The following is a 12,651-nucleotide window of genomic DNA, read 5'->3' on the forward strand; positions in this document are numbered from 1 at the left end:
TTTCAAACATCAGCCAGGCCTAAACCCAAGCCAAAGCAAAGATGTGTTTAGCAAGACACAGGTATGTAGAAGAATCTTCTTCATCCATAGTTAACAAGGTTTCTTATTCCTCCTCATGTAGAGTACCTACTGTGTGCAGATGCTCTGAAGTCAGGTTTGCTCCATTTTCGTCCTCCCTGTTTCTCATTCCCAGGGTTAGATTTTTGTGCAGAAATACAATTACTTTGATGGTGCTAGCTATCCCTGGTACTTCAAGAAGACTCCTCTACCTCAGTTCACGACTAGCCAGCCAAGAGGTACACAAACTATGTGAATGCCACCCATAACTCTGCCTGGGGCCAGTGGCACCTGCTACTCATGGTCTGTTCTTCTGTGTCTGTAATTAGCTGATTGTCCCTGTCTAAAATGGTCTCTTTACGCTCCCTGGCACCATAATATACTAGAATTCAACTATGACACACAGTACCAGCTATATCCATGCTATGAGCCTGTGCTCTCATGCATTACTAGCTTTCTATAGACTCCTTGATAATACAGATGGCAAATCTCTCAATGGGGGGGTTCTGCATGGTTGTGGAGTGAGACCCCATTCACGCTCCTGCCCTCTCACTGGTGTTCTGGGGCCACTTACGTTCAAGTGTTATGAAATACACTAACAGTTCCTGACATTGATCTATGATATTTTTAAAGTCACAGTTTTGGCATTTATTGGGAATAACTGTAACTGGAAAAGTAGCACATATGGATTTCTCTAGTGCTTAAAAAAAAAGAATCCACCCGTGGGAGTTTTCTGTACCCTAAAGACTCAACATGTAGGCTGTCTAGGCTATATTGGTTGCCATCTGGCTCTCAGTCCCACTCTTTGTTTTCAGTCTGCAGGCCATTATGTCTTTAGTAAATAATCAAACATATTTTGTTCTATTCAATTTCTTTTCTTCTGTTGAATTGTTGATTAGGAGCCAAAGGTTTATTTAAACAGGTGATAACTTTGCTGCTTACTTGATGCCACTGGAACATAGTTTTAGGTCACATCTACATGACAAATGTAGTCATGTCAGCAGGCTGAACACACAGCAACAAGCTAAAGTGTTTCTAAGGCTTTGGAAGACTTCTGGAGAGTTCCAGACTAAAAAGAGCTAAGCTTTATCCTCCCAGCTCAGGAGCCGGAGCAGTAGAGACAACTGTGGTCATAAAGAAGAATTGGGGAGTGTAGGAGTGGTGGTAAAAGGGAACTGGGGTCAGAAGAAGAGGAAGAGGAATACAGAGCTGGAAAAGTTGCAACTATGACTTACGATAGGCACAGACTCTTTCAAAAACTATTTTGAACCCCAGCCTCACTAACATATCTCTACTAGTATTTAGATAGGATAGGCTTGCCTAGTCCACCTCATGGCCCACTCAGGGGCCCGTGGTGCACTACGTGAGGGCGCTACCCTTGCCTTTACAGAACCACATCGCTGCAAGACTAAATCCATGGTAGATCTAAATAGCATGGCTGAAAACGTGCAAAAGCTTGAACTTTTTCACTGAAGGAAGCCACGACCACTCAGCTGCGTGCCTTGGTTGTTCACCCTCTGCCTCCTTTAGCTGAAGCAGTTCAGGCTGGCGCTCTTTGAGCTGGCACTTTTGGGAAGCCAAATCCATCTTCTGGCTGTCAGCCTGAAATGCCAAGTGGCTGCTGTGTCCTGCCTGCAGGCAGCTGACGTTCCTAGGGGGCCACAGGAATTGTAACAGGACAGATGGAACGCAGCAGAGGAAAGGGAAAATTAAGATGTATAAGCACAGAGAAGAGTGGTGGGAGCCAGAAGAGGCAGACAAAAGGGCGTGGAAGTGGTATCCTTCCGTGAAAAATGAGTTGGGTCTGAGTAGAATAGTGTTTGAAACCAGTCACTGCTCTCCTCATCCTGAACCTTGTTGTTGTTTTAAAGAATGGTCATTTTACAGTAAATAAACTGTGATAACCCCAAAGCCTTTTCCTCCCTCTCTGTGCCAGAGGAAGCTAAGTTTATCCCAAGCATTTCCAAAACCACATAGCAGTTGAAGGCATGGTAATATATGGGGTCAGAAACTTTTAAATAAAAGTCAGTTAGAGCTTCAATTCCTTTCCACCTTATTTTTTTATTTTTATTGCATTCTCTGAAAGAAAAAGTCTGTCTCAAACCTACACATTTTAACAGGCTGCCAGATCTTTCCTGCAGATTTTGCAGCTTCCAACTATTCATGTCCCCATAAGATTACACTTTTTAGTTACTGATAAACATCATAGAATTAAACTCCTGCAGAAAAGTCAATATCACTTGGCCAAACATCTTCAGAAAACTGCTTCAAATTATTTGCCAGAAAACTTATTCCCTAGTGTTTTAGAGCAAATCTCCCCAACAAATAACAGATTCCTCAGCTACTATAGTTGTGGGTCTCTGATTTCTTCCTGTACTTGATACAAATTGTGTCCTTGCCCTAAAAAAATTGTTCTCATTCAACAACCCGTCCCTTTACCTTCGCTTGAGTGATATGCTGGGGTTATCAGAGTGGGTGCTAAGTGTCAGGCTCTCTCCTCAATTTAAGCAGCTCTAAAGGATGGAGAACTTGCATCACAGAACTACAGACAACTTGGAGGTTAGAGTTTAAAAACAGGTTATTCACTTTACCTTCCTGCCTTCATCTGATCCCTAATGTACATCTCAGAGTCTAGTCTGGTATTTTAGATTATTTTAAAGAGCTTCACTTTCTGAAGAAACGTAGCACAGAAGAAAGTCTTAAAACCTGAGGCGCCTTCCTTAAAGGAAAGCCCCCTTGTGAGACTTTCTCATTCTGAGTTAAGCCTTCAGTTCTCCATCATTTATTAAAAACTGACAGCCACAAAACCAGCCAGAAGGCAGCGTCCCCCTTATATATCCAAGGCATATTGCTTATTCCTGCTCTTGTATTCATTTCCCATTCTAATCGGCAATTAAAAAGCAGGCCAATTAGCTTACTATTTTTCCTTCCTTTCCAGCCGTGCCAGAGATGGAGTTGGCAAAAGTCCCAGGCTGAGAGGAATAGAAAATATCAGAGAGGTTGTATGTGTGTCAAGTCTTGATCTGTTTCTTTACTTTTCACTAACTGCCAGCGTACAACAGATAAGCAGCAAATACGAAGGTTGCCAAAGAAGACCGGCACAGCTTTATGAATAAACACTTATCCTCTAGCTTCAGAAACTTATGACTTCTATTTCAATATGAACATAGATTTGTTTCACATTTGCATACACATATTTTTCAGTTCTGCCCAGCAACCAGGAGTATGTAGGAACAAGTGCTCCTCTGCACCCAGTTTATTTTGATCTGTACGGGTAGGGCCCAACCCACAAATAAGCACACAAGAGGATTTTTGTCTCTGATCTTAACAGCACTAGGGGTTATGATACTTCCTTATACACCCAGAAACTTAACTGGATAAACAAAAATGTGATCAACAAGTGCCCAGAGCCCTAAGTCTGCAGAACAGGACAAAGCTGTTGACAAATCTTGACCAGGACTTTTTAATCTGTGTGGGACTATGGTCATTCATGATGAGTGTCTTCAGTCTCCTTACAGTTAAAAGGCATATCATAGTGCCACACGCTACTCTTATATTCAAGTAAAATTAGAAGTGTTTCAATGTACTTTTTTTTTTCCTGAATAAATAATGCATAGATCTGATTTGAAAACACAAGTACTTTCGTTTAGCACATTTAGGAAAGTATCCAGAAGAATTTTATTGAAGGGTTAGCATGGGAAATTTCAAAGAACGCCTATGGGAAGAATGTTAATTTTGATTTCAGATGTCTCGTGTTTTAACCCCCTCTCCCCAATTTCAGAATTTATATTTTCGGGCTTTTTGTTCTGCATTCTCTGTTATTCACAGCCCCACCCTAGTAAAGAGAAAAGGAGGGGGAGGAGGGCATATTCCCCACAACTTCCTCCATGTAGAAAACAACATAACCATCAAAATATGAAGAGTTGTCACTGTCTTCTACTCTTTCCTATGAGCAGCAAGGAGAAACAAGAGAGAAGCAACTTCTGGCACCTCAAAAAAATTCTAAAAATACAAAACAAACTCTTTTTAAATCACCATTGTTTCAGTTCAGCTTACAAATTCAAAGTGATTTTTAAAATATTTACATTAGAATATTTCTCATATATCTGTATATTTCTTATGTATATGTGTGTTGGTTTGTTTTTAAACCAGAAGGAGTTCTGTCTACAGGCTGTACTTGGAAACTTGGCCATCAGAGGAAGCCCTCCCAACCAAAGGATGTTACCCAGCTTTCATTCCAGGCAGCCTCTGTGCAGGATAATGCCTCCAGCATCCCATTCCACCTCAACTTTCCCTTTCCAAGTAAACCCTTCAGATGTGCAATAACCAGTTTCCTTGGTCAGCGAGCTGGATCTTTGTGGGCTTTCATTTTGGACCTCTGTGCTCCTATCAGTCCCAGTACCACTCCCTGTGCTAGGGTGGCTGTCTAGTCTTAAGATAACCACTGCTTCAATTTGTTTTGTGTCTTGGGATGAAAACACTTGCTTGGACACCTGTCTGTGCTTCCACAAAACATTATCCCCCCAAAAAAACCCCACCCCTTATGAGTCTGGTTTTCTGGGGAGCCAGGGCGGAAACCAAGGCAGTAAAGGTCAGTAGCACACCCCTTTTCCCCAAGACTGCCCGCTTGCTGTGAGTCAGCAGGAGTTGCATTAGCTGCATTGCAGAAGAAAGTATCTGCTGACATGAAAGTGAAAAGCAACCCTTTAGCAAGCCCTTGAAGTATCCTAGGCTGTGCAAGACCCGTAGGTGACAACACATTTTAGCAGAGAGGTAAGGCGGCAAGGGCCTGCCAGGAAAAGGCAATTGCCGTGGATTTGCTCTCAGCAAGATGCGTGGCCCCTGGCAGGGCTAGGTTTGCTCCCACCCACCCATCGCTCCCCCGTGTTTCTGGGGCATGGAGTCAAAATAAAGCCACAGCCCGCAATCACACTGTGAAGTGTGAGTATGTGGAGGAGGTCCACAGTCTGCGTCCAGGTTAGGGGAGTTCTTTGAGGGTTTGGTTTTTTTTTTTAACATAAAGCCAAAATCTAATGTGTTCAGCCCAACATTATATTCCTAGATATTACAGTCTTAGTTATCTTACTATGGGAAGATTGAGGCTAAAAAAAAAAAAAAAAAAAAAGGTTTAAAGAAACCCCAACAAAACCCATCCAACCTTTGGTGAAAGGCACAAGTCATGAATTTGAAAAGAAAACTCTTCCTGCTCAAATTGCAGGGCAACAGACGTCCCCCGCCTCCCTGCAGGTCCTTGCAAGAGTTGAAAGAGACATCTTATGGGTTCTTCAGTACTTAAGTCCAGCTACAGGAAATTGCCCTGACGGGACGGAAATAGCGTGTTCCTGTGCAAAATGGTCCTGAACAGCAACTCTACCTATGTCACCAGTCTTCATCTGCCAGAATTAAAGATTTGAGTTCTCCATTTCCATGAACTGCAGGTTGCTGTATCATGTTGCACCATGCATTGTAAAGACCATAAGCATTCAGTGAAAACATTTCAGGTTTTTTTTAAGTGTCAGCTGGTCTGCGATTTTATCTATTAAGCTATTGTGTTCAGAGGAACCGAAGCCAGGCATGGACCATAAGAACAGGTGCTTAACAAATGCAGGTTTATCCTGTTTTCCTACTTCTTCCTACCCTACCCCCTATAAATTACTAACACTCTACTAAAACACTGAGGGCAGAAGGTGAACAATAGTCTGTGGGCTCCAACCTGCTGGGAGCTGATCGAAATGCCATCAGGTGCTTACCAGACTGGTGTTATGTCCTGCCCTCAGCTCCATGAGGGGACCCCCACCTCCCTCTTCAGCTGTTTTTGGCATCAGACACCTGTCAGGCACCTCCTCCTCCTCCACTACTGCTCTGTTTTGGGGCTGGGGGAAAACAGAGAGATTGGCTACCCTTACTGAAATCATGATAGCATCCACCCTTCTCCCTCCTGTGCCTATGCATCTCCCCACTTTCCTAGCTCACACCTCAGCCATTTCACTCAGTTGCCCAAAAGCTAAGGATCAGTCTCTTCACCCTCAGGCTGAGGTTATCCCAGTTTCTACAGATGGCTCGCCGTCAATCACAGGTCACCTTTTTTTAACCGTTAAGGCAGGTAGTTGTCTATTTTCCAAGGTGTTTTAAGGAAACTGCTGGAGTTGAAGGACTGAAACTATTGCTAGTATTTCTAGCAAAATGGTAAGCACTGCTGCTAGAAATCTTGTGAAAATTCATAAACAGCTACTCAGATATTTTAATAGCTCTGTCATAAGATTCAGATAGCAGTCATAAACACTTAATTTATTTTATTGTAGTACTGATCAATTCTAACACTTCCTGTCTCAGTGCGTCTTCTTTAAAAACAGCCCCCTGAAAAATCACAGCCCCTAAAATAAGCTTTTGTTTATCTTTCAACAGTTGTCCAGAATCCTCACTGAATAATACTTTGCGATGCTCTACTTCAAGGCCAGATGCTGTTGAGCTGAAGTAATCAATACTCCCTACAAATACTGGCATCTGCTTGTATAAACCAGCTTGCTTTATCAGCTCCTTACCTTCAAGCTCTTTGGATCAGGACTAGGCTCATTCATGAGGTACATTACAAGCATAGGGAGTTGTAAAAAGAAATCTTGTATCTTGATTGCCATTCTCCTCATGACAGAGAGGATAAATTGTAAAATTTTTATTGCAAAATATTAAAATAAATTATTTTACAAAGACTTAGCAAATATTTACATACAGTGTGATTCCAGTGACAATCAGCAACAAAGAACAGACAGACAGGCATATTATGGAGTGATAAGTCAGAACTATACAAACTTCAAAAGCCATATGAAAGACAAGCTAATTTTTTAAAAGGTAAATCCATCACAAATGGAATGAATCCCACGAGGCACAAAAATGACAAGTCTACAACAAAGTTCTTGGGGTTTTTTTGTTTAGGTCAACAGACTTGTATATTGCTTTTTGCTCTCCTCATCAGTGACGTTTGTCTGTCTCTACACATACTCTCCCAGATCAACTGGAGGAAAAGAAAAATCTCAACATATACAACTATGTCACCATGGATCTGTTATCAGTCTATGGTTTTATTTCTGCATGTTTTGTGACATCCATTGCCAGCAACAGATTCACAAACCATTATAGTTCAGAAAAATTTAACGCATCACTTTTTGTATTTCCTCAGTGATTTCGTACCAGTGTATCAGCTGTCTTAGATTGCCTGCTGTGAGATATGTCTCTGAAAATGATGTCCTTCAGGTAAATATAAGCTTCAATAGCACAAGACAAAACTAAGAAGTGTCACAATGACGTCATGAAGAATGGGGTCACATAGTCTATAGCACTTAAAAGGGCTTTTGTAGGAACAGACTTTTGTTGTCACATTTCAGGATTTTTAATACAATTTAAAAAAAAATTAAAATATTGGCTCATCTTGGCAAAATTAGTAAGTTGATATTGTGAAAGTGGACCCATCCTCCACATGATGTGACTGGAAATACAATCTACTTGTAGGCAACAGCAAGAAAGAAGAGTTTCGACTTCTATTCCATCCCTTTCTTTATGTGATTTTAAGCACTTTTTTGTTCTTCTTCTTTAAAAATCTCCTTTCCTCTCTTTCCAGGAACAAATCTGTCTCACCTATAAAACTAATTCTATAGCATTAAGACAGCTGTTAACATTATCGGTTAGCCAAATGAAACCCTACATGGCATCCAAAGGAAATGTTTCCAGGTTGACCAGATAATATAAGACCTTACCAAGTAGCACTGGGGAATTCACTCAGAGGCACTTTTAGGGCTGAATACCTGAAAATCCAGCCTGGACACTCCTCTAACTCACTACATGTAAATCTGAAGGCAGAAAGATATTAGTTTAGATCCCCCAGGCAGCTGCTTTTCTCAAGACATGGAAGACAGGCATGCAAAAGCTGTCTTGCGTAGCACTTCGGCACTTCTGAGATGCACCATAATTTTAAAAACCCTGGGAAATGGTTCAACTTTTTGGAGAGAACCAGTATGAAAACTATGTGCCAACTAAAATCCTCCAAAACACTGAAAACAACTAGGGCTTAACGAGACCAATTGTGTTGGCCTCTGTGTAAAGAGGAATTTTTTCCCAGTGTTAGGATTACATTAAGGCACACGGTGGGATGTCTTGAGAACAGTTTTGTGAGGTGTGATCATGCTTCCCAAAAAAGCGGGAATATTCTACTTTGTTTTAATAAATTTAAACTATTACTTTAAATCCCATGATACTTATTATGCACACTTATAGTCTATGCTGACTACACTGGGAAAGCCCAGAGAGCCACATCTAACTCGATAATATGAACCAGATCCCATCCATTCTCAGCTCTGGCGTACAAGTGCACTTTGCTATGGAGAACGGATAGTCTGGGTTCCAGCGTGCAACATTCCCTCCCAATCAAATCAGCCCTGCCAAGTGTCTGGGTTGTATTATTTCTATATTAAAGAGAAATATTTTCTTTTTTTAAATGAAGATTGGATTATGCTTTTCCATTTCATGCACTTTCAGCAAGCCTCTTCTCTCCCCACTGTCCTGTAGCTTTCTAAATGTCACTAAAACTGATCTTTGCATCAATAATGGAAGACAAGTTGGAGGACAACAAAAGCTATATGGAGTGCTTTCTCATTTTTCTTTTAAGCTAATGTGTACTTTTTTAAACAAAAAAGAGAAGGCTAGACTTATTACACAAGCATCCTGTGTATCGTGCATGTAGTCTTACCTACCATTTCTTACAGTTACAAGGTATAGCTGTCAACCACAATCCCTCAGACATATACAAAAAACAGAAATACGTGGAGGGCTTGAGTCGTTTTAGAACAATGGCGGTGGTGGTATCTATTAGAAGTAAATCAGAATCTTCTCAGTAGGGCCTCTGCTTCTTTCCTGTCAGATACAAGTCAAACTAATCCAGCCATCCCTGCTCCAAATAGCAGTAATATAATCAAATTTGATTTAAAATTAGAATCTTTCTTCAGCAATATTATCATAAAATACAGATTAACTACCAAATTCAATGATGTCAATTCCACATTTTTTGCTACTACAACAGAGTTGGCCCTAGCCTTGCGTTCACTTTGTATTTGGGAAAAAGAAACAAAAAAAAGAAACAAAAAAAAGAAACAAAAAAAGAAACAAAAAAAGAAACAAAAAAAGAAACAAAAAAAGAAACAAAAAAAGAAACAAAAAAAGAAACAAAAAAAGAAACAAACATGGAAAATTCTGAAAAAAAAGACCAGTAAAGACAGTCCCCCTTGTTTCACAGTAGATGACTTCAAAACTTCCCATCAACAGGCTATCCAACCAGAGTGCCAGTTTCCCATATGTCCTCCTCCTGTGGAAGAAGCCAGCAACTGAAGCTGCAGCCAATATTTGCAGTTATTAGAAATATCTAGTAATTCAAGATTAGCATTGCAAGATTCCATAAGCTCTTCTTACAGAGCTAGTGAGTCTGCCAGCATTAAACCAAAAACAAGAGTGAGACAACTGTTAACTGTTCACTGAACTTTGGAAACTTTCAGACATACTGGAATGACTTAAATACTATAAAACTAAACAGAACAACAGAGCTTGACATGTTACGGTTCAAAGGTCTTGGCTATTTTCTGTTCCAAGTGTATTGAATACAACTGAAGTCAGTACCTTTTGCCAACATGTAATCAAGAGCCTCATTTGAAAGAATTGTCAGGGTTAACACATAGATATGGAAAAAAAGAAAGAAAAATAAAACCACGGTATAATTTTCTTTGTAGCCAAAACAATTTGGGCACAAATGTTTTGAAGACACATACTTCCTTCTCAATGAGAACCCCATCTCCAAGCCAAAAGATAATACTTTCAGGAGCTTAGAGCCAAAGTTCCTTTTAAAAAGTGCCTTATGGCCTTAAGTCACTTGATCACATCTCAGTTTGCCCAAGATTTGACGTTGCCCAGCCTTCTTCAAAGTGAGACTGAATAACCATTGTACATGCACATAGCTCAAACTTTAAAATAAAACAAATAAGCAAAGTGTAATCAACTGTTTCAAAAATCATCTCTCATTCAAGTCTAGTCTGAAGTACCAAGGCAGGGAAGAACATCAAATAACAACACTAAGACACTGCACAGATCAGCAGCAGTGCTACAGGTCCCTTCTGACAGACATTAGGTCATTTGGAGAATATCTGTGCCTCCCAAGGGGATTTTTTTTTCCTCAGAAGAACAGCGTCAATAAAACTTCACCTGTACATAGATACTGTATAAGGTTCATTCAAGTATTTTCTCTAGGAAACGGACAGTGAAAGGACACTTTCAACATTAGAAAAGTTCATTGCATCCTGCTTGTGCTCATACATGCTTTGATCAATGGGTCTTCCAGTCACTTCAACAGTTCCGGAGCTGATGTGCAGTTTAGCAGCACAATTGGCGAGCTTCATCCCAAATGATTATTCCTTTTAGAAGGCTCCTTCTCGATCCATTCCTTTGGAATTTTTAATTTTAATAATTTTATTTATGAAATTACGATTCACTATACTTTGACAAGCACTGACATATTCTAGACAGATGTTTCAGATGCTTCCTCCTCAGTCTGCCAGCACACCTCAGCTCAGATCTGTGTGTCCTGGTATTCCACTCAAAGTTTCTCAACTGGTAGTTGCATCGGGTTTTTTGTGGTAACAACTTAACAATGGGCAACTTAAAACAAAAAGCAAACCCCTTGCTTTCATTTGTGATCAAAGCAGGATTCAAATCCAGGTTTTCAGAGGTGAAAGACTAATGGAGTAACCGAACACATTTGATGCCCAGAACAGTCTCTTTGCAACAGTATTGTTACACTCCCAAACTAATTCCTCGATGAAATGCATAAACGCAGAGCAGGTCCAGTGTATTAACTAGTCTGTTCTTTTCTACTTTGTTCAAGAACCATAAAATCCCAAGAAGGAGCAGGACTCTAAATTCAACTGTTATTTTACAAGTTTTTTGGGTAAGTGAAGCTGATGGGCTCAGAAACCAACTTAGGATGGGGAAAAAAGGACACTGGAGTTTATTAGTTTGGGACTTGCTTTTGTTTTCAAAGAGACAGGAGAAACTGCAAAAACATGCTTTTCTCCTTGCTCTGTTAATTTATTCAATATGCACTGACCACTTTCAGAAAACCATTGTCAAGCATGCTTCACGTTGCAGCCTTCGCATTGCTTACTGTATTATATTCATTCATCAGTTGTTCATAAGGCACAGAAAGTTCTAGCTCGTTATTGGTAAAGGTAGATTCATCAGAGGATGGGAATTTTACCAGTTTTTTTGCAGTTTCAGATTCCTCTGCAAGATTATCATCCATGGAGGATTTTGATGTTTCCTCATCATCTGAGATATCTTCCTCTTCATCATCATCTTCATTTACAAATGTTATATTGGCATTCTCAAATATTAAGGGTCGATAGTCTCTGGAATCCCACACTTCGCCTTCTTCTTCACTAATCCTGTCCAGCTGGTTTACAAATATGGTTCCTTCCAGAGGGCTGTCTCCAATATGTTTATCATGCAGAGGTCTCAGTACACGACCATTTTGAATGTCCAGGGAAGCTTCATCGTAGTCAAATGACTCTGTCTTTGTGTAAGTCACCTGGGCATCTATACTGGCATTCTGCATATTTTGTTTGGCATTTTCTACTTTAATCATTTTGTCATTGTTTGTCTTCAGGGCCTTCTTCCCAATTTGCTTAATAAGATCATTGTAGGTCTCTTCCTTCTTTGAAAGGAAGCTGAAAATGTTGACATCCTTTGAGGTACCCATTTGAAGGGGTTTTTTAGACCGAGGATGGTTGTCAAATGACTCTTTTCTTTTTTTCCTCCGTTTCTTGATTGCTTTGTGGACTTCCACAAACATACTGACCTTCCAGTTCACGAAGAGTGAAAGCCAAGCTAGTCCCAGATAGATCCATAACTCCACAAAATATCGGTAAAGGGCATGATAGTTTGCATCTGGATTTACACCTACAAAAAATTAAAACCAAGAACATTACTGAAAGAGGACTCGCAACTGATAAACCTTTGAAGTTACGTCCCTGAGAACCACTCCCTTTCACATTAACAGAGCCTAGTTGTTTGAACACTGCTCTGAGAGGTGGTAAGTGGTGATCTGAAACCCTTCTCATAGAAAAAGTTGATCCCAGGTCTTCCACTTCTTGGCTGCATGCATTCTGACCACTGGACTACAACATAAAATGGCCATGTATTCATCCTCTCCTCATAAGCTATAAAAATGAACTTTTTTCCTGTTTGAAAATTATAAGCCTTCTCCCTGCCATTGAGGCAGGTATAGGTACCTTCCTTGAGAAAAGGATTCAGAATGCCACTTACAAGGACCATCTCCAAAGCCCTGAACAAGGCAGTGGATTTTAAAGACAGACAGGGTTTAGGAGGGAGACACCAATACGCTCAGAATTTCCTGTTGACTTGTTCCAGACAGCTACACAGAGAGCTTTGTCCAGTACTTACGCGCCCCAATTAGTATACTGGATCCCATTCAAAGGTTCTTAACTATCATAGCGGATAGGCTAGCTCCTTGCCCTGAATAAGGACCTGGGGTACCCAAGTTAC

At 40.4% G+C, this 12,651-nt stretch overlaps 1 protein-coding gene across 1 annotated transcript in view; it reads right to left on the reverse strand.

Moving 5' to 3' along the window:
• Nucleotides 1-9,385: 9,385 nt before the first annotated feature.
• KCNK5 (potassium two pore domain channel subfamily K member 5) overlaps nt 9,386-12,651 on the reverse strand; it is a 34,585-nt gene continuing 31,319 nt past the window's right edge. The window contains exon 5 of the mRNA XM_075749011.1: nt 9,386-12,045. Coding sequence (XP_075605126.1) covers nt 11,225-12,045 — 821 coding nt within the window. The 3' untranslated portion in view covers nt 9,386-11,224. The remainder of the gene's footprint in view (nt 12,046-12,651) is intronic.

Source organism: Balearica regulorum, chromosome 3, assembly GCF_011004875.1.
Source record: "Balearica regulorum gibbericeps isolate bBalReg1 chromosome 3, bBalReg1.pri, whole genome shotgun sequence".
Taxonomy (NCBI): domain Eukaryota; kingdom Metazoa; phylum Chordata; class Aves; order Gruiformes; family Gruidae; genus Balearica; species Balearica regulorum.